Genomic DNA, 20,605 nt, shown 5'->3' on the forward strand with positions numbered 1-20,605 from the left:
CCCACGTGAGCCAGGGCAGTGGCACAGGGGATGGGAAGAAGTGGAAGAATTGGATCCATATTTAGCAGCTAGAGTCCAGAGGTTGGGTCAACGCTGTGACTCTCCAGAAAACCCCTGTTCGAGTACACTTGCTGGTTTAGCACCACCAGCCCGTTCCCATGAAGAGGTGCTCCCATTAGTGGGATGCCTCCTTAGACAAAGTCCTTAGCGGACGTCCTAGAGAAGAGGGAAGGAAGGAAGTGGGACAGGGCCCAGATGGGGAGTTGCAGTGAAGGACACGGGCACCAGGGGGCAGCACAAGGGTCTCAGGCACAGTGGGGGCCGAGTCCCACAGAAAACAAGGCCAGCCACCTTGGGTCACGTCACTTTGCAGTGTGTACACCTACCCTGGAAATAACGACGCCTGCCCTGCACCCCCAGTGCTGTTGTGAGCATGGCAGATGAGATAACTTTGAAGGACCCTGCAAACCCCAAGAGTCTGGGAAAAGAACTTGGCCATGTCTAGGCTGCCGCAAGAGTAAGGCAAACTTCCAGTAGTCAGCCCTGGGGGACAGAGGTCCCAGGAGGAAGCAGAACACCCCTCACCCCCTCCCTCCCCTACCCCCATCTGAACTGGGGTCCCCTGTCTGCCGTCAGAACTGATCCTAAAGGCCAAGCTGTGGTTAGTGGGGGAAACACACGGTCTGGGGCAGGCCCCCCTGGGCTACTCCCATCTGGTCTGGGAGACAGATCTGGAAGAATGTCTGTTTCTACTTCTCCTCTCTGAGCCTCAGTCTCCTCATCTGTAAGCTGGGGGTGCCCACATCTGCCCCACCGAGTGGCTGTGACGGTGTTGTGGCACGTGCTAGGCACTCAGTATGGGCGTTGCTGCCGGCAGCTGGAACTCAAGCCGCTGGTGGGTGGAGTGTAGGCTCTCAGCCTGCCGATACCGCTGCAAGGGGGTTCTCCTGCCCCCTCCACGCAGGCAAACTGCTGACAGCGGCGAAGCCACGTGGCCACGTTTGGAGGAAAACTGCCTTGGTTTCGGCTTTCTGTGTTTTCGTTTTGTTTTGTTTTTTGTTTTTTTAAAGTCTATTTGGGTTTGGTTTCGTCTAGGGTTTGGCCATCGCGTGTGCTTTGTTTCTACTTGCGGCAGGGCGGCTGCGCTCGTTCGGGTCCTGGCCGGGAACGAGCCGCTGGAAGGGCTTTAGGACCCGGAGCGCATCTTCTGGCCTGGCGCGTCCCCGTCCCCGGAGCCGCGGGCGGAGAGACTTGAATGAGAGGCTGGAGGGGATCGCGACTGAAAGGCTCTCGGTGGAATAGCTCCGCCGTCGCCAGGCAACCGCCCTGACGCAACGCAAAAAAAAAAAAAAAAAAAAAAAAAAAATCCCTTAAAAAAAAGAATAGTGCTGAGAATTCCCAGGAGCAAGAGAGAAAGGGAGGCAGAAGCCGGCTCAGCCTCGAAGCGGGGGCCTTGGGCTGCGGACGAGCTGGGAGCCCGCGTCGAAAGGAGGAGGCGGGGACCTCGGTGACACCCCTGGATTGGGCCTCGGAGCGCCCGGGAAGGTGGGTTTGCGGCAGGGCGGGGACGATCCCAGGTCTGGGGGCCGGACCGGGGGTGATGTGTCTGTGGCCGGTGGCACTGCCAGGGGAGGGGACTCGGGGCGCCGCAGGTCCCCAGAGCTGGCAGTGGCGGGGAGCAGCCCAGTCCGGGGCTGGGGGAGCACGGACCCCAATGCGCCTTGGAGCGGACACCGCCCCCCCCCCCCCCACCAGCCCGCAGGAGATGAGGTCCTGCCTCACCCGCTCCTGGGGGCTCGCTCCCCTCAGGGGGAGCGGAACAGCTCGGCTGGACTCCCATCTCCCATATCCTGGCTGGCCCCTTCCAGGGATAAGATCTGGGTGGAGATGTGAGGTTTGAGGTCTGAAAGGGAGGAGCCCCATTCAGTCTCTCCGGGTCTACTCCCAGACTGCTGGTCACCTCCAAGCCCACCTGGTCCCCTCTGCCTACTTCAGGCTCAACGATGTGGTTATTCCTGCCCCAAGGATGCAATCCCTAACTCAGGAGAAGTGACCCAGGGCACTTGGGCCCGAGGGTGCTCTGAAAGGCTGAGGCCAGTGTGATCAGAGGGAACTGTACAGCCAGAAGGGCCCCGGGGAATGAGAGGATCAGCCCTGCGGCTGGGCACCCAGGTCACTGGGAGAAGGCGGGAAGGTCTGTGGCCCGAGGCCAGGGGGCAGGTGTCTCTGTGCACCAAGTCGGATTGGCTGTTCTGCTTTTTAAAAAATCCCTTATTGCTTGTATCTTTTTTTCATTCCCTGTCCCTCCGGAGAATCCGGAGAAGATCTGGAAGGTGGGTAGGTTCCAGGTCGGTGGATCACGGCCACTGTCTTAAACCCACAGGCGCGTTCTCCCAGATTAAGTTTCCACCAGCTCCCAGCGGTTCCTGGTGAATCCCTGGTGGAATGAGCCCAGATCCCACCAACAGGGCAATCCCCAAAGTGCCCGAGGGAGGCGTGGCTCTAAAGCAGCTTCCTTTCCAATGCCCCAGAGACAGTCCTGCCGCCCACCAGGCGGGATGGAGAGTGGAGAGCTGGGCAAAGTCCAGGGAGAGCAGAGGTGGCCTGACCGCGTCTGCAGGGTGGGAGCTTCTGCTAGCGGAGTTTTAAGGGGCCTGGCAAAGCAGCCGCAAGCTGTTCTCAGAGTGCATGACGATGAGGGCTCTTCTTTCCTGAGTGCACTTGCCAGTCAGGCACTGCTTGAGAACCCTTCACACCCGGCGGTCATTTGATTCCCACAATCACCCTTTGAGGGAACATTATACCCCCATTTTGCCAATGGGTCTCCGAGAGATTCAGTAACTTGGTGCAGCTCATGGGGCTGGTGAAAAGAGCAGAGAGATTCAGCCAACGTGCTGACTCCTAAGGCAGTGCTCTCAAAGGAAGGCTGCTTTTGGACATCTGAGCAGAGAGGCCAGAGAGGGGGAAGAAACCAGTCAGACCCAGACCAAAAGACAGCTGGGGGACGGGGCTTGTCCTGTGACCTGGGGACATCCCTGGCACCTCGAGGGCCCTTCAGAGCCAGGAAAGCAGCCAGGCTCTGCCTTCGACCTGGCTGGCTTCAGTCCTGCTCCCCTGAAGCCGAGAGAGAGAAGGGTCCTCCCTCACCCCCCTTTTCCTCCTTGAAGACCCCCAACTTCTCATGCACTCGCTCCTGTCTTGTCCTCCCAATTACATGCATGGATTTCCACTAAATTAACAGTCCCACCTCCGTGTCTACCCGCTTGGTCTCCTTCCAATATGGACTCTGGCAGGGAAGTAAATTAAGGGAGCGCCTAACTATTGCTGAGAGACACCCACTGAGCCCCAGGCCAGCGAGGACGAAACTGCTTGTTGGGCTCCTCACCCACACACGCAGGCGGCTTTCTTCAGGTGAATTTTGCCCATGGACAACTCCCTCAGCCCCACAGGAGCGTCTGGAATTCCCAGAACCCTCTGGGAGCTGCGCTCTCCCCGGCAATCGCTCTTTGCCTGCCTGGGGCATAGAGCTATTTGCAAAGGTGGAAGATGAATGATAATCGGAGCAGCTTGCTCCCTGGCTTGTAGACTAGGGGGACAGAGTTCTCACTCACGAATTGGAGACCCTCTAGGATTAACCAGGATGGCTCTTAATAGGCGCACGTACCCTGGGATTTGGACTGGGGCGAGGAGAAAGGAAGGAAAGGCAAATTCTGAAGAAGACCTCGAAGAGGCGAGCATGGGCTAAACGGAGGGCAGTGGGCATGCGGACCCGGAAGGATCTGGAGGTGGGCAAGGGGTGTAGAAGGAGCTTTGCCATCAGCCTGTAGAGTTTGAGCCGCCACAGGGGGTCGAGTTGCCGACAAGAGTTAGGAAGACTGCAAATGTCAGCTTCTACGTGGCTAGGACAGCTGCCCTGGTGCGTGAAAGCCCGGTGCTTCCCCACTCTGCCCCCCAGCCCCTCCACGCTTGTCTCTGGAGAGGTGTGGGAGCGGAAGGAGAGAAGAGGACAGAGAAATGGAGAGGAGAAGTTACAAGTGTGCACTGCCCCACTCCCCGCTCCTTTCCTCCTGAATGCTACCCGACGGTCCCCCCCCGGCCCCCCCAGCTATGCTCGCCCATGAAAAGCTCCTTAAGGAGGGGAACGCAGAGCACAGCAGCTGGCCTCCCTGCGGGCACACCCCTCCAGGAAGGTGGGGGGCAGCGAGCTCCCCAGCGTCAGGGGCCGCTTCACTCCTAGCCCCTGTCCAGCAGCCTTGGCAGAGCCCTGGGGAGGGGTGGGGTTCAGCTTCTCCCGGGGCACAGACTGAGCTCCCGCTTCTTCAAGGCCATCTCTCCAGTATGGCCAGAAATTCCCCTCGGGTATCCTGATCCACATGTGGGAGCTGGTCGTGGGTTCCCAGAGACTTTGTCATAGGGCTCGTCCCTTGGGACCTGGAAGGCCCAGCCCAGAGCCGATTTCCAGGTACATAATGGGCCCAGACGGTGACCTCCACAGAGGCCACAGCTCAGGGCCCACTGAAGGCTGAGCTGTGTTTCCTCATTCCAGGAAGCCAGCAGGGCCTGAGTGTGAGCCGGGCACTTCAGCCGCAGCAGGCCAGCTGGGGTGGTCCAGGGTGATGAGTGTGCAGGAAGGTTCTAGATCAGGATCCTTGAGTGGGAGGCCACTTCAGGCCCTGGTTGCCCCTGTCCATCATCAAGTTAAAGTGACACTATCTCCCTCATCCTGTGAGCATTTCCATGTGCCTCACCCAGGGGACGCCGCCTTACTGTACACTGTCCTACTAGTTTGGTCCAAACTGTTAGGTTCTGTTGTGTTGTTGTTTGTTTACTTGTTTGATGGCAGCCACTGACAACTTTGAGGAAGGTGAGAGCAAACCTCCCTATCAGGCCGGATGGAAATAAGCCTCAGACTGAATTCTGCCACACACCTAGACATTTTTTGAACACTGTTTATTTGCCAACGGGTCCAGCAGAGTTCACAAGGCCTGTTCTGCGGGCTCAGTGAAGTCATAGCCATCTGTCTCTCTAGGAGCCCCGACCATATCTCCCCCCGAGGTCTCACCAGATGCTTTCACTCTGCTCCTTCAAGAGTCAAGAGTGTCTCAAAATTCGTTTGGCCCGCATATCTTGAATACCTCTGTTTTCACCTAGGAGAATGCGCTTCTAACGTTTACTCTGCCCGTTCTCAAATGTCTGGTGCTGAGCGGTAAGAAAGACAGCCAAGCGCTTCCCAGAGCCCCCTCTGCAGAGGGGACCGTACACCAGGCTGCCAGTGCCAGCCGGGGTTGGGGTGTCCCTCGTTGAATGCGGCTGGCTGCAGCTGGCCCGCTGATACCACACAGAACATCTCATGTCTGTGAAGGGTTTTAAGATCAATCATTGACATCCCACCAAGGAAGGAAGACAATGGCCCTGTCCTCAAGGAGTGCAGTGTCTGATCAGAGCTGCCGACGAGAAAAGACCACTCGTGCAGCCCAGAGTCCTGGACAGACAACAGAGTGATGTCCTGCGCATTCTGGAGTGCACAGAAACGTGTGGGCTAACTTTAGTGGTTCTGCAGCCAAGGAGAGGTCCAGCCAAGGGCTGTCATGGGCAGGAGGTGACCGTCCTGTTAGAGGCCTAACTAAGAATTCACATACACTCTATCTCATCGGATCCTTCCAAGGCTTTGCAGTTGATTCCACTATGATCCCAAGGTCATAGAATTAGTAAGTCGCTGGGCTGGGCTATCAACCCACGTCCACCAATACCCATCCCTGCCCCATCCCTAACCTGCTCCATCTCTTTCTCCGGCTCCCGATTCCTGCCCTCTGTGAAGTGTGAACCCAGGCAGCTCAGCAGCCCAGCTACGTTCAGCTCAACTGACCTGAGAAGGGAGCGGGGGCACACACCCTACTTTCTGTTCTCCTTGGGCCCCAGAGGGGGTGCAGGGCTGCACTTTGGACGAGCTGCAGACAGAGCTGGAATGGCCCCTCTCTCCCACATCCTTACGACGGGCCCTGCCCAAACACAGGGCAACTCTGAGGGCCCTCCAACCCCCTGAGAGGTCAGCACGCCCAAACAGACTATGCAGGTGAGGTGACCTACATAAGTGAGTGAAACTTCTTAGTAAGTCCTTGCCAAACCATTGGGCTCTGGAACTTTCGATGCAGAGTAAAACAGAAAGCCAATCGTCCCAACAGTCTCCCATTTGAGCCGGAGCTGGTTGCTTCTGCATATTCGAAGTTGGAGCCCGTTATTCTGTGGACTCGGACAGTCCTAACTCTGCCTTGGATGGGGGCCGAGACAAATGCCAATTAGGAGGCACTTTGGTGGGGCGGACGTACCCCACGGGGGAGGATGTATAGCCCCAGCGTCTTTAGCTGTGAAATGGTGCCTGAGTTTCGCTCAGCTGTGAAACGTTCCCAGTTCTTAGAGCCAGAGCACCCGCCCGAACTGCCTTCTGCTTTGATCTCTGCAAATTGCTTTAAAGGCCACTCTGTGTCTGCTTTCTCCGCCCTAATCCCCGTTGCCATGGCCTTTGGCCAGAAGAGTCCTGCGGCCACATGCAGCAGTTGGCCGGGCGGCGGCGACAGGCTGCCTCACCCATCCTGAGCATCTGCCTTGTCAGGGTTCTCACGGAGGAGAATCTCTGCCTCGGACTCTGCATTTCCCATGGCTCATCCCCCCACTCCCCCCGTGGGACCCTCCGATTCTCAGGCACCTTTCTCCCGGCCTGTCGGGGTGGAGCAGCCCTTTCCCAGGGCCTCGCGGCCTTGGGAGGGACACGGCGGCGACGCCGGGTGACCCGGCAGGCCCCCCGCTCCTTTCAGCGAGGCAGTAAATTAGATCTGTGGCTCCTGGGAGCCAGGGCCTCTTCCCGACCCACAGGGACGCACAACTCTTTCTTGGCGGTTTTCTCAGCCACCTCTTTCACTGGGCGAAAACGATAGGGAAGTTCTCCCCATCCCCAGCCTCGCGGCAGGAGGCCCGCGCGCAGTTCTCTGCGGCAGGGAGCAGGGCCCATCAATTATTCAACGTGGACCGAGCACTTTGTGCAGAGGCCTTAACAAGTATTTTTATAGACTCTTGTCTCACGAGGTCCCAGAGAGACAGAGCAAGGTTTCTAGACAATGGAAGCTGCACTTGGAGTGCGAAGACGCGGGTCTAAGCCCAGCCAGCTCCCCGAACAGAGCTGTGTGACCCCAGGCAAGCCTTGCAACGTCTCTGGTTTGTGATTTCTCTGAGGTCTAACTCTCAGGAAAGCCGCTCCAGCCCAGGCCATCGAAAGTGGGGAAAACGTTTGTAAACTGCAGTGTGATTTCCTAATGTTTGTGATTGCTCCTGTGATTCCAGGTGTGGACGCGGGAGCTCTGAGTGATAAGCTGAGTTGTGGCCATTAGCACAGGACGTTGCAAACCAAACTTCACTGAGAGGAACACCTGAGAGAACGCTGGTGAGTGGGTTCCTGTGCCCCCTGCCCCCTGTGGGTGCGATTTCATGACGAGGTGACAACCCCAACGGGTGCTGTGGTCTAGGCTCTGTGCTTATTGGGGAGGAAGGAAGTGTCAAGGCCGTTCCACCCAAACCATGCATTTCACAGGGGAGAAAAAGAGCCCTGAGGGGAAGTGAGTGGCCGCAGTCACTGCGCTGGGGGTGGGCATGGGGTCCCTGGAGCTGACGCCCCAGTCAGGGACTCCTGTTTCCCACCCGGGTTGGGCCTGTCCAAAACGGTGGCCCCATTCCCCTTCCCTAGCAGCAGTGCTGGGACTCCTGGAGCAGGCAGTTGGGGGAGTGAGAATCGCAGCCCCCCGGGCCTCTCACCCCCGGTATAGAGGGCTGTAGAATGAGGTGGTGTTTGAACTAGGCTCAGAGACTCATCAAATGCAAACCTGAGGCTACGGGGAAAGGCTAAAACATCAAGTTGCGACCAGTCTCCCAAACCACCCCGTCCCCCCACTCAGACTCTCTAGAAACATTCTGACCTTGAAGCTGCAGGAGGTCTTCTACTGGGCAGGAAACCATCTGGAGGTGTGAATTTGTTCACTAGCTCACAGCACCGCCATCCTCAGCATTTATTGAACGTCTGCTGTTTGCAGAGCCCTGTGCTCAGGACACAAAAGAGAAAGGAATGCGCTTCCCATCGAGGAGCTAGACAGTGGTCAGGGAGCCAGACACTCCCACGGTTCAAGGTCATACAGACCACGGTGCCGTGTGCGTGACAGAGGCCAATGCTGGAAGCAGTCAGAGAATGGCCTGGAAGGTGGGGTATCCTGGAGGGGTTTGGCCAGCCCTCAGATGAGCTTCAAAGCAGAGCTGTAGACCCAGTGAGAAGGGAGTTCCCCGAAGGGCCTGTGATGGACAAAGGGATAAAACCGACTGCCCAGAAAGTCCTCCTTCTTTCATTCATCCAATCACTCATTCATTCATCCAACAAGTTTACTGAGCACCTACTATGTGCCAGGCACTGTTCTGAGTGCTAGGATCACAGCAGTGAACAAGAGAAAGTCACTGCCCTCAGGGGACTTACATTCAACGTGTAACATCCTAGTTCTGTGAGTGAGGAGAGCTATGAAGAAAAAGGAAGCAGGGACATCTCAGTGGGCTGGTCAGAGCTGGTCTCTGTGGAGGTGATGTGTGAACGGCTGCGTGAGATCAGGGAGAAGCCAGTTGATGGAGCAAGGCATGAGGGCGGGAGCACAGCCTCAGGCTCTTAGAGGAAATGGCTGGAGTCTCACAGTGGTTTGTGGCAGGAGGAATGATCCAGGTGGCAAACGGGTGGCTTCCAGGAAGTGGAAAGCGGAGGGCTCTCGTGGTGGCAGCTCGCAGCCCCTGCGGGCGTGCCCTCCCCTGAGGGGTGCATCACCGGTGCATGGGAGGAACCCAGGTACCACTCCACTTCCCTCTCTAGCATCCCAGAGCACACACGCAACAATAAAGCCCCCCCCCACACACACCCCACACACACACCCCCCAACCCAGCTCAGTTTGCCCCCGCCATGCACACACAGTTTGTACCCAGGGTCCTGTCTCTGCACCATGCCTTCCCCCCCCCCCACCCCCATCTCTGGCACTCCCAACACCAGCTCTGACCAAGACCTGGAATAAAGATAAGCTGGGAAAGATGATCTGTGAAGGGCCAGACCAGCGGGTGTCCCCTCCTGCTTCGGTCACCATGGCAACCTCAGAGGAGGCGAGAAAACACGTTCTCTGGCAGCTCCTGGAAGCGCCCTGGTGACCGTGGGCCGCAGGGCTGTGTCCCCCAGCCTCTCAACCCCGGTCGTTAGGGCTCCCGTGAGTCTACAGAACACAGATGGGATTTCACAGCCTCCATCGGCCACCGGAGGTCAGTCCTGAGGCCCAGCCCTGCGCGCTCAGTTTAAGATAAACATCGGGGTTTTATGATTAAACCTAAAAAAGCCTGCCTCGTCCCAGCTCCACCTCCTTGTCCCAGACCTACTGACCTGTCACCCACCTGGAACGAAGAGGGACTCGCTGCTTTAGAAAAGGAAAGCAAAAGGCTCGGGTGTGCGCCGTGGCCTGAGCCACCCTGAAAGCTTGTAAGACGCAGTGCAGACGCTGGAGCCCTTTTCCCCGCTCTGTCCTCAGCCCGGCGGGAGCTGCAGGGTGGACGCTGCAACACCTCATTTCGAAAGAGGGGCCGGCGGAGACCCAGACAGGCGAGGCGAGGTGACTCCCCAAGTCTCAGAGCTCCCACCGGAGAGGGGCTCCGGTCCCAGAGGACAGACCCGCAGCCCGGGAAGCAGGGGTCCCCTTTGTCCTCAGCCCTGGCAGCCCCTGAGCCACTCTCAGGTCACGGCCTGTGGGTAGAAGGTGGGGATGCGTGGCCCTGCCGAGAGCTGGCAGGCGGGCCTGGCCCGGCTGAGGCCACCGTGGGTACCGTCCCTCCCTTCCTGCAGCCCCTGCTCTCAAGACGCTGGGCGGCCCCCGAGCCCTGGGCCCGAGTCCCTCCAGTGAGCGTTTGAGGCCTGGTGACACATGTAACGCACCCACAGGGCGGCTCTCTTTGGGGGACTGATGGGTCGGGCTCATCAGCCGGGGGCCTGAGGCCCACAGAGGTAGAAGGCAGATGAGCTGGGGCAGCAGCAAGCGCGGCAGCGGACACAGAGCCAGCGGCCCTGCCCTCACACCCCCTGCCCCGGGGAGTGGGCCCCGCTGCTGGCTCTGTGTCCTGCGGGGACATTTCTGCAGTGAAGAGTCGGCTACGCTGTGGCTGAGGCCCTCCCGGGATCTGAATTTCCTCAGCAAGGCAGGTCTGGCAGGGGTGGGGTGTCCTAAGGGTCCGTTCCTGCCTTTACCAACCCCGCCCGCGCCCCCTGTGTGTTACCCACTGCTCTGCTGCTGGGGGCCAGGGCCGGGGTGCACAGTGAGCCGGGCCGCACAGTGAGCCGGGCCTCACACGCGTGTGCAAAGCAGTCTGCGCTGCGTGTATCACCAAGCCTAAACCCAGGGCGAGTCAGCTTATGCACGAGGACCCACGGGTGGCACTTCTGCTGGAAGGAGCGGCACACGTGTCAATTTATCCCTGTGGAAAACTGTTACTACAGCCTCATCAAGCGTTGCCTGTAGTAGATCGTAATTTAAGAAACATATCAGGGACTTCCCCGGTGGTCCAGTGGTAAAGAATCCGCCTTCCAATGCAGGGGACGCGAGTTCCATCCCTGGTTGGGGAACTAAGATCCCACCTGCCGTGGGGCAACTAAGCCCACGCGCCACAACTAGAGAGAGAAAACCCCCATGCCACAACTAGAGAGAAGCCCACGCGCCGCAACGAAGATCACGCGTGCTGCAATTAAGACCTGACGCAGCCAAAAATAAATAAATAAATATTTTTTTTAAAAAAAGACAAGAAACATATCAACTATGAATGTAGATGGACTCTTAGTAAAAGCTTCTTTGAGTCCACAATGGTCATCCGCTCTCTGGTTCTCAATTGGAGGTGGCACCCTCTAAGGGACACGTGGAGATGGGGGGACGGAGCCTCTTTTGGTATTCAGGTTGTTTTATGACACTGCTCAGCTCTCACGTCATATGCTTTGCCTCCCCAAATGAACTGTATGTTCCCCCTCATTTCAGTCAGCGCTCTTGGCTATAAGCAACAGAAAGCAGTGTTATCGTAAGGTGTACACAGAATTGGCAGGAGGTAGAGACCCAAGAGAGAAAACAGGCAGAATTGGGGCAGCTCAGAAAACCGAGAGGCGAGAGGGCCCGTAGTGATCTGTCTGAGACCCACTCATCGGGGCACTAGGTTTTTATTCACACAAACACCCCCGCCCGGAACACTTCTGACACCAGATGTGTGAGTTTCCCACCCCAAACGATCCTCCAGTTCTCTGCAGACACCAACTGGGTGTTCTACGATTTAACTCAATTTTGACACTATCCACGTAAAGGTAGCGTCAGATCCCACAAGTTAAGGGCTCAGTCCCACAAGACTGTCCCCCACTTCACACACCAATTGCAAGTCCCAGGTTGTCACCTGAACTTCTGACCAACTGGCTGTAAACCAGGAATTGCCCACAACCCCTTCCTCAGATTCAGTCATCTGTTAAATAGCCCACAAAACTCAGGGAAGCATTTAGTACTTGTATTTACCATCCACATGAAGAGGTCCATAGGGGGAGGGGTGCAGAGCTCCCGTGCCCCCTCCAGGCGTGCCATCCCCCCAGCACCTCCGCGTGCTCACCAACCTCATTGGTGGTTGGCGATTAGGTCAACCTCCGGCCCCTCTCTCCTCCCCAGAGGTCAGGGATGGGGCTGGAAGTTCCAACCCTCTCATCACGGGTTGGTTCCCCTGGCAACCAGCCCCCATCCTGAGTGGTTTCCAACAGTCACCTCATTAACATAAACTCAGGTGTAGTAGAAGGGGGCCTCTTATTAATAACAGACGACACTCTTTCCACCTGAATGCCCTGGAGCTGTTTCAAGAAGTGGGAAGAAAACTGAGATACTCTAACAAAAAATACTCTTATTGCTTTCATCATGTAGAAAATTACAAGAGTTTTAGGAGCTCTGTGTCAGGAACCAGGGATGGAGACCAAATACATATTTCTCACTATATTACAATATTACCCTCCCACAGTCCTTCAGTAAGGATGGTTTGCCTAAGATGATGCCACGTCCCCTGCACTTGACATCTTCCTCCAAGGCTCAACGTCCCTCCATCCTGGCCTCACATGCCCCAGACTCAGAATCCTGGGCCTGAGCATCTGATCGGCCAAGCTCAAGTCTCATGCTCCACTGTCAACAAGTATCCACTGTGTCATTTTATGTTCTTTGTCCAACACACGCTTATGTTGGTTCCAAATGTCAGGAACCCGGTTCAAAGTAGGAGGATATATAAAGGCTCTATAATCAAGGTCAGGTGGAACTGCTTCCCACAGGGCCCAGCTGAGGGCCTCAAGCTATCTCATCTGCTTGGCTTCGTTTGCTAGGCGGACCCTCTCCCTGCGGTGAGCAGCGGGGCCACGGCCGGCTTCTGGGTGGTTCTGACACAGCCACCCAGGGGGGCTCTGATGGGCCAGTTTGAGTCATGTGGCCACCCTGAGGTGAGAGCTGTGACTTCCTCACAGGAAACAGAAATGCTCTTTCCAGGGGAGGGAGGAGACACTGGGCAGAAGTCACCTCACCTCACGATGCTGGACCTGGAGGAGGTGGCCGAGCTGTCCCTCTCCGTGTGCCAGCTCCCAGTCCTGCCACCTGATGCAGGGTCTCCTAGGGCCTGACAGCCTGTGTCCAGGCGCCCGAGGTCAGGGCAGGTCTCGTGAGGACAGGTGGGGAAGCCCAGATCCCCTCTGCTTCGCTGAGCCCATCCAGATGCGGGGTGTGAGGCATCTGTGCTCTTTGCTTGTTCACTCACAAACATTTAAAGAGAGCAGCTTGGCCCCTAAGGGCTGGGGGTTCCAGGGTGCAGAGCCTGGTCCTCGCCCTCTTGAAGCTCAGAGTCCGACAGAGGAGACCATGGAGAAAGTTCCTGGTAGAAATGCTGTGGCCTGGGAGGGCCGCTGAGCCCAGCGTTATGAGCCAGCCCGGAGCCGGACTGCAGGGTTTCGAATCCCACCTTCGCACTTAGTTCTGTGACCCCGGGCAAGCTACTCAGCCTCTCTGTGCCTCAAGTCTCCTCATCTGGGTCATGGAGACAAGAATCATATTGCCTCGTGGGGGCATTGTGAGGATTAAATGTGTTCGTGCACATTAGCTCTTAGAACAATGCCTGGAATGACCCGCTCTGAGTAAGCGTCAGCTAATATTGTTGGGATGACATAATTGTTTCCCCGATGTGGTCTCGTTGCATCCCGGGGGCACACACAGCCTGGGCAAGTCAAGGAAAAGTTGAAGGGGCAAATCCCTGAGAACTGAGGCAGAGAAGGGAGGGAAGGGCATTCTAGGCTGAGGGAACAGCTTGTGCAAAGTCACGGGGGCCGTGACAGGGCCTGGTACTCAGTGTTGGAAGGATTGCGTATCATGGAGAAGAAACGAGAACCCCGTACTGGAAGGAGCAGGCCCGAGCCTGGGGATCCAGACGGGGAGAGAGTGGCTTCGAGTTTCTTAGGAAAACGTAGGGCAAGAGGGAGGGAGGGAGGGAGTGTCCCTTGAGAGAGGGCGGGAGAGACAGAGAGAGTGAGACAGAGAATGGGCCAGCGCATCCTTCCCTGCCCTCGGAGCCCCTCTAGGAAGTGGGTTTGGAAGTTGTCCAAGTGGACGGATTAGGTCACGATGAGACGGGGTGTTGGCCGAATGACGGGGCGGCGCCCACCTGGCGCCCCCAGCAGCTGGGGGAATTAGCTCATGGCTGGCACGGCAATCTGCGTGGCAGCAACGGTGCGCCCAGGGCGAGCCAGGAGCATGTTTGAACAGCAGTCCTTGTGTGCTGCGTGGGTCCCGAGCTCTGGCACGTTGCTGCTGCAGGAAGGCTGACGTGCCCCCGGGGGTCGTCTTCTGCTTCAGGAATTTGGTGTTCCCCTGCAGCCCGGTGGCCTGCCTGGCGGGGCATGCCTGGGCCTGGTCGGATTACCATCTGGCCTTGTTTTTCCGGATGCCTCAGGCCCCAGGTCTGGCAGCATCCTGTGGCTTCCCTCCTCCGGCTCTCTGCCTCTGCCACATCCCCAGTGAGTGTCACTTTGTCTAGGGCTTACTGTAGACCAGGCACTGTGAAGGACTCGATATTTGTCACTTTATGTAATATTCAAAATGACCTGTGAGGTTGATGTTATTACCCTGGGGCTGTGGCTTCGTGAGCCAGGGACCTGGGCAGCCCACAGGCCCCTTGAAAATCTTTTTTTTTTTTTTTTTAATTTATTTATTTTATTTATTTATTTTGGCCGCATTGGGTCTTCGTTGCTGCGCGTGGGCTTTCTCTAGTTGCGGCGACCGGGGGCTGCTCTTCGTTGTGGTGTGCGGGCTTCTCATTGCGGTGGCTTCTCTTGTTGCGGAGCACGGGCTCTAGGCGCGCAAGCTTCAGTAGTTGTGGCTCGCAGGCTCAGTAGTTGTGGCACACGGCTCAGTAGTTGTGGCGCACGGGCTTAGTTGCTCCACGGCATGTGGGATCTTCCCGGACCAGGGCTCGAACCCATGCCCCCTGCACTGGCAGGCGGATTCTTAACTACTGCGCCACCAGGGAAACCTGAAAATCTTTTTAGTTAGTACTTTTTAACGAGGCACCCTGATTGCATTTTGCACCAACCCAGCAAATTGCATAGCTCGTCCTGGTTCTCCCCACTTGTCAGGAGAAGACACAGAAGCACAGAGTGGTCATGCCCAAGATCACAGAACTGGGACCCTGGGGGGGGCTGACCCCAAGGCCTATGCCCTCTGGAGTAGAAAAAGGCTGACCCGAGTCCCTCAACCTCGATTTTGCCATTCTCGAAATGGGGTGACCCCTCCTGCTTCTCGGGGCAGCTCTGAGGCTGGAGAGAGGACGTGCACACTGGCTAAAGCTTAGCCGATCAAGGATCAGCACCGCTGATTCTCAGCGCACTGGCGTTCCCGCCAGTGTTTTCAAGCCATCCTGACGCCTTCTGTGCAGGTCTTCTCTGAACTGATTTAGAAACCACTAATTAAAAGAAGCTCCCCCCGTCCCCCGCCCCCTGCCCAGGAGGCAGCTACAAGAAAGCAGTCGTAGCTGTCCCCTCCACACCGCCCCCTACCCCGCGGCGCTGAAGGAAGGCCCTTCCTAACAGGTCCTCCCTCCCTCTGCAGGCAGGGTGCAGGTGGAGGAAAGGGGGAGGGAGACAGACGTCCCAGAAGCTTCTTCTGCTCACAAATCTCAGGGCTCATCTGCGACTAGATCCTCTCCAAAAAGCTTCGCTGGAAATAACCAGCGCTCCTGGTCAGTGGAGGACGCCCTGTAGGTTAAAACCACCCCGGCACACTCCAAACAGACTCTGGCACCTTAGCAAAGAGGCAGACGGCGCCTGGGAGGGGCCCCAGACTGCGGCTAATAGGTCTTTAGATTTGGAGAGATTCTTAAGAGGCCTGTGTGACGGTGAGGCCGCACAGAAGACCCCCATGAGAATACCCCAGATTTGGAGGGCATGCTAAGCCTGCAGAGGGTACATACAAACCTTAGTTCTGCCGCTCCCCCAAACCTAGGAGGTTGGTATTATCACCCCCATTTTACAGGTGAGGAAACTGAGGCTCAGCAAGCCTGGCAGCGCCTACGGCTGGACCGTCTGATCCCAAGTCTAGTGTTTCTGTCTCAAGACCAGCGGCTCTCAGCCCTGGTCATCTCAGGTTACTTGGGGAGCTTTAAAATATGCCGATGCCTAAGTCCGGCCACAGACTTCCTGAATCAGGACCCCTGGGACGGCCATGGGACTTGTGTTTGTGGAGGTTCCTCAGGGGATTCTCATGCGTGTGGCTGGAGGCAAGAGCCAGGTTTCTGTGCCGTTGGTTGGGGTGGAAGATTTCTTCTCATTCCCGGGGCCAGGCGCAGAGCATCCCTCTGGTCAGATGCCACTGCAGGAAGGGGTTGCAGGAACCATCCAGAAAGACAGCAAGCTCAGCTCTTCTTGAGTAGCTCCAAGCCTCAGTGAGAGAGGAGCCCACAGTCTCCCTGGTGGCCCAGCCTGCCCACCATCGCCCCATGCCTGGTCCCCATCACCCCAGACAAGCAATCACAACTCTTAGTTTCAGCTTTTCTCCTCAGGCACACACAAGTCAATAAAAATCTCTTCCTTCCCCGCCTTTTCCACACCAAGGGCGGCATCCTCTCCAGGCTGCGAATATATATTTTGTTTCATGTACGCTTTATCTTGGACCTTGTTCCAGACTGATTCAGTCTTTTTCACGGCTGCACGCCCTCAGCACAGATTTTTAAAGCTCACCCTGAAAGCCAAGGGCTCCTCTCCTTGGCCCAAGTCAAATGTCTCCTACTCTGATGGCCCATCTCCACCTGCCGGACACCGTGGGATATGGAGGCTGGGAGCCCAGGGCCTAATTCTGGCTCAGAGCTACTCCTCTGCCTTGTGACTCCTAATTATGGGGCAAGGGCCTGGCTCACACCTCCTCCCGGGCGGTGGGAAGGCCAAAGCGTATCAGAAGACTGCAGCCCCGGCCGGGGAGGCGCTGCTGTGTGGGCATTTTAGGTGAATGTGAGAACCATCTTTCTAGAAGGTGAGTCACCGCCTCGCTCCGTTTAACAATCCGCCCAAGTGCAATCGGCTCTCCCTCAGCTGCTGCAGGTTTACTTGCTTCCTCCTCCTCTGACGAGGTGAGAGATAAGGTGCTGTTCTTGGGGAAGGAAGCTGGGCGTGTGCAGGAGGACTTGCCCCGAAGGGCTGGAGCCTAGGACGGGGCTGTGGTGGACGGGGCGGGGCGGGGTCGGGGGGTCCCTGGACCCAAGGCTCACCTGCGTCTGCATGGGGACCCCCCTCCGCCCTTCCAGACAGCCTGCGCTCAGAGAGGCCTGAGACCGGCTCTGTCCTTGCTAATCACTGGGAGCTCTTGGGTGAGTCATTTAACCTCTGGAGACTCAGGCTCCTCGTGTGTAAAATGGGGACAAAAAGAAGTAATTACAGACTTGCAGTGAGGAGTAAATGAGGTAATAGTGGTGGAAACATTTCATAAATGGTGAGACAGTGTACAAAGTCAATACTTTTATGATTAACTTTTTTGCATGGACTTAGGGCGTTGAAGTAGCCTCTCTTCCAGTCCTGAACTAGCAGCCAGCAGCCCCGTGTCTCCCTGAGCCTCAGTGTCGCCTTCTGAGACTGCATCGAGGGGAGGGATAGGCGCTGACATGGTTCCAATCCTTCCTGCAGGCCTCTCACCAGCCAGCAGCTTCTCGCCGCCTGCCCTTCCCTGTGCGGAGGGGGCCCTGTCCCACATCCCCTCCAGTCTTCCATCTGCCTTCACCTCCAGCACTGACAGATCTTCTTGGCAAAGCTGCCTCCAAAGATTCCTGCTAACGCTTGTCTGTTCCTGCCTCTTGCAAAGCATGGCGCCCACAGCATCTTAAACCCAGATTGTCTGCAGCTGCTCCGGTGGACACTGCAGCTTACCCTTCCTCCCTCTGGACTCCGGGAGCTGCGCCGGTCCTAGCGATGCCCTCGGAAGCCTCGGCCCCAGCTGGATGAGACCCTTCCGGAGCAGGACCCGACCTTGCCACCCACCAAGACTCCCACGGTGCCCTCCACCACCTCCCATGTCTGGCTGCCCAGGCAGGTTCTAGCATGTCTGTGCCCCAGATCCGAGTAGAAGACGCAGCCAGTGGGGAGGAAGGGCCGGCAGGAGCAGCCCCGCCTCCCGACGACCACCTCCGGAGCCTGAAGGCCCTCACGGAGAAACTGAGGCTGGAGACCCGCAGGCCCTCCTACCTGGAATGGCAGGCCAGGCTGGAGGAGCGGACGTGGCCCTTCCCGAGGCCGGTGGCCGGGCAGCGGGGCCGCGTGGAGGAGGAGCCCTCGCTCCCCCCAGGAGCACCCAGGCGGCACCCTCCACCTAATGGGATGGCCAGCCAGGACGACGGGGCCCCGTCCACTGGCAAGCTGGAGGGCTTTGAGAGCATCGACGACGCGATAGCCTGGCTCCGGAAGGAACTGGTAAGTAAGTGGCTGTCCCTCCAGGGAGCCCCAGAAAAGATGCCGTTCTCTCTCTGTCTCCGCCTCTGTCTCCACCCCTCTGTCTCTCCGTCTCTGTCTCTCCCCCATCTCTCCCCCTCCCAACTGCACATTTTCCTGTTTAGTCAAGGGTGGGCCTCATTACTGTGTGGTCCATGTGCCCATCAGCCCCCAACCACAGGTCCTTGTGGAGAGCCTGAGCCCGTGTTTTTTATTTTTATTTTTTTGGCCACGCCTTGCAGCATGTGGGATCTTCGTACCCCGACCAGGGATGGAACCCTCATTCCCTGCATTGGAAGTGCGGAGTCTTAACCGCTGGACCGCCGGGGACGTGCCCCTGAGCCTGTGTTTTGAAAGTGTCCCCAGCCTTCCCCAATGCCACTCCTGGCATCAGAGTCCCACGCACTCCTTCCTGGATCGTGACTGCCCCCTTGCTCTCTGAACGCCTGTCGCCCTGCCACGCGCCCAAGCTGCCGGCCGCTCCCGTGGCCCTTCATGCAGCAGCCAGCCCCGCCCCACGGAGCTGCTCTGGGCAGCGGCGCTGCGTGGGGCAAGCACAGGGCAGCGCGGGCGCTGCTGTAAGTAGCTCGGGCTCAGCCCAGCAGCGCTCTGCCCGCGCTGACGGGTGTACAGGGAGCTGCCCAGGGGCAGCGTGGCTGATCAGGCCCGGCGGGGGGGAAGGCTTTGGGCTGAGGCTCGGAGGCTGAGTAGGAAACTGCCCAGAAGTCAGAGCTGGGAGGGCATCCAGGTGGAGGCAGTGTGAGCCCTGGGCGTGCGTTGGGAGCTGGGGCCAGCAGCTCGACCTTTTTTCTGCCCGCGGGCACGGCAGGCTCCCACCAGGGGCGTCGCTCAGCACATGAGAAGGGGGTTGGCGTGCAGAGCCGTGTGCCCGTCGCCCAGGGGAGAGTCACTGGTCCTGGGCATGGTGGTGTCTCAGCAGAGCCAGCTGTGATGCTAATCATGTGCTTTCAACTCCTGCGCCACCCAGCCCATCACCTGCGGCCCAGGTCACAGCTGCCCAGTCGGGCCACTCTGGCCACAGGTGAGCCAGCAACCGAGGGCCAACCGCCTTCCAGAGCCTCCAGTAACTCCTGGTCCCACAGGGTAGGCAGAGGCCGGCCTGGTTTGCTGGGCAGAATCCTGAAAAATAAATCGCCTTTGGGGCCTGGAATTCCTTGTGAGTTAAGATAAAGAACTGGGGCCAGGAGGGCTCAGGGACTCAAGTATCTGATTAATCAGACATCTTTTTTGGTTTTAATCTTTGATGTTGAGGCTGTTTCTCAAAAGACATGTCTCCACTATGTCTGTCCTGGTGACTGGAGTGTTAGTTGCTTGCAGAGAAGACGCGGCCCCTGGGGGTTCGCGCTGCGTCTCCAGACTCCCCATCACCACTGGGTGCTCTCGGGGCATGTAAGGGGTGAGGGCGGATGGACACAAAGCTGCTCTTTAAATCCTTGAGGCTGCACTGCTTTGACTTGTTTTCATAAAGAGGAACCAAAAAATAGTCCCATCAATCAAGGATTCAGTTTGTTGGCTTTGGGTTCATTTGAGGTTTGATTGCTTCTGGGAGTGGAGGCTTTTACTTTCTAAGTAAGTTAGCATCCCGCGTGGGTCCCCGTTGGGGGTGGAAATCAGAGAAGGAGTTTCCTGGGTGTGAACCAGTAGGGCATTCTCTCAAGTTGTCGCCCACGTCCTCTGGATGAGAGCCGCCTCTCAACCCTGGCTGTATGTTACACTTACCTGGGAAGCCTTGAAACCCCCAAATCCCAGACTACACCCCAGACCAGTCAAGCCAACATCTGGGGGTGGGACCCGGTGTCAGTAGTTTTTCAAGCTATTCTCAAAGTACAGCCTGGGTTGAGAACCACTGCCATAGACCTACAGGCCGTGCTCATTTTTCTTGCCAAGCCCATTGCAAACCAAGCAGCACGAACTGCCCCGGCCGGAGTGCACTGGCTGAGGGGAGGAAGGTGGACCAGGCCAAGGGCACCCAGCGGTGACGTTTGGAGTCATACTCCACAGGCAGGGAGAGGAGTGTTAATCGTCGGGACTAACGTGGCTGCCTAAGGCTGTTGTAAATAAGTACAGGGAACATCGGCATCATTAATAATGCTTTATATTTGCATATTTCCCCCCTTTCCATGCCACTTCTCTGTGCTACCAAAGGTGGGTAATAAGCATAATAATAATAATATCAAGATTTGTTACCAATTGAGTGATTACTGTGTGCCAGGTGTTTCACATGCATGACTTACCTCTTCCGAGTGTCACATCACCTTCCTGTTGCCCTGTTTTACAGAAGAGGAAACTGAGGCTCAGAGGGGAATGTAGCAATAAGTGAGAGGGTAGAAATTTGACCAGTGGCCTGTCTGGTTGCCTCGCCCAGGCTCTTCTTAGCCACTGTACTACATAGTGTCTTCCAAAGGCCGTTGATTTTGTTCCGTGATTTCACAAAGATGTCGGCAGTCAATAGGTGGGGCAGAGGGAGAAACAAAACTGAGAGTCCAGCCCTCATGCTGTGGTCTCTTTTGTTCCTACAGCAGACC

At 57.2% G+C, this 20,605-nt stretch overlaps 1 protein-coding gene across 1 annotated transcript in view; it reads left to right on the top strand.

Moving 5' to 3' along the window:
* The first annotated feature begins 976 nt into the window (after positions 1-976).
* The window catches only part of FAM167A (family with sequence similarity 167 member A), a 35,365-nt gene continuing 15,736 nt past the window's right edge, over positions 977-20,605 (top strand). The window contains exons 1-3 of the mRNA XM_082403604.1: positions 977-1,545; positions 7,336-7,435; positions 17,262-18,041. Of these exons, the coding sequence (XP_082259730.1) occupies positions 17,673-18,041 (369 nt within the window). The 5' untranslated portion in view covers positions 977-1,545; positions 7,336-7,435; positions 17,262-17,672. The remainder of the gene's footprint in view (positions 1,546-7,335; positions 7,436-17,261; positions 18,042-20,605) is intronic.

This window comes from Balaenoptera borealis (assembly GCF_965194805.1).
Source record: "Balaenoptera borealis genome assembly, chromosome: 8".
In the NCBI taxonomy this organism is placed as follows: domain Eukaryota; kingdom Metazoa; phylum Chordata; class Mammalia; order Artiodactyla; family Balaenopteridae; genus Balaenoptera; species Balaenoptera borealis.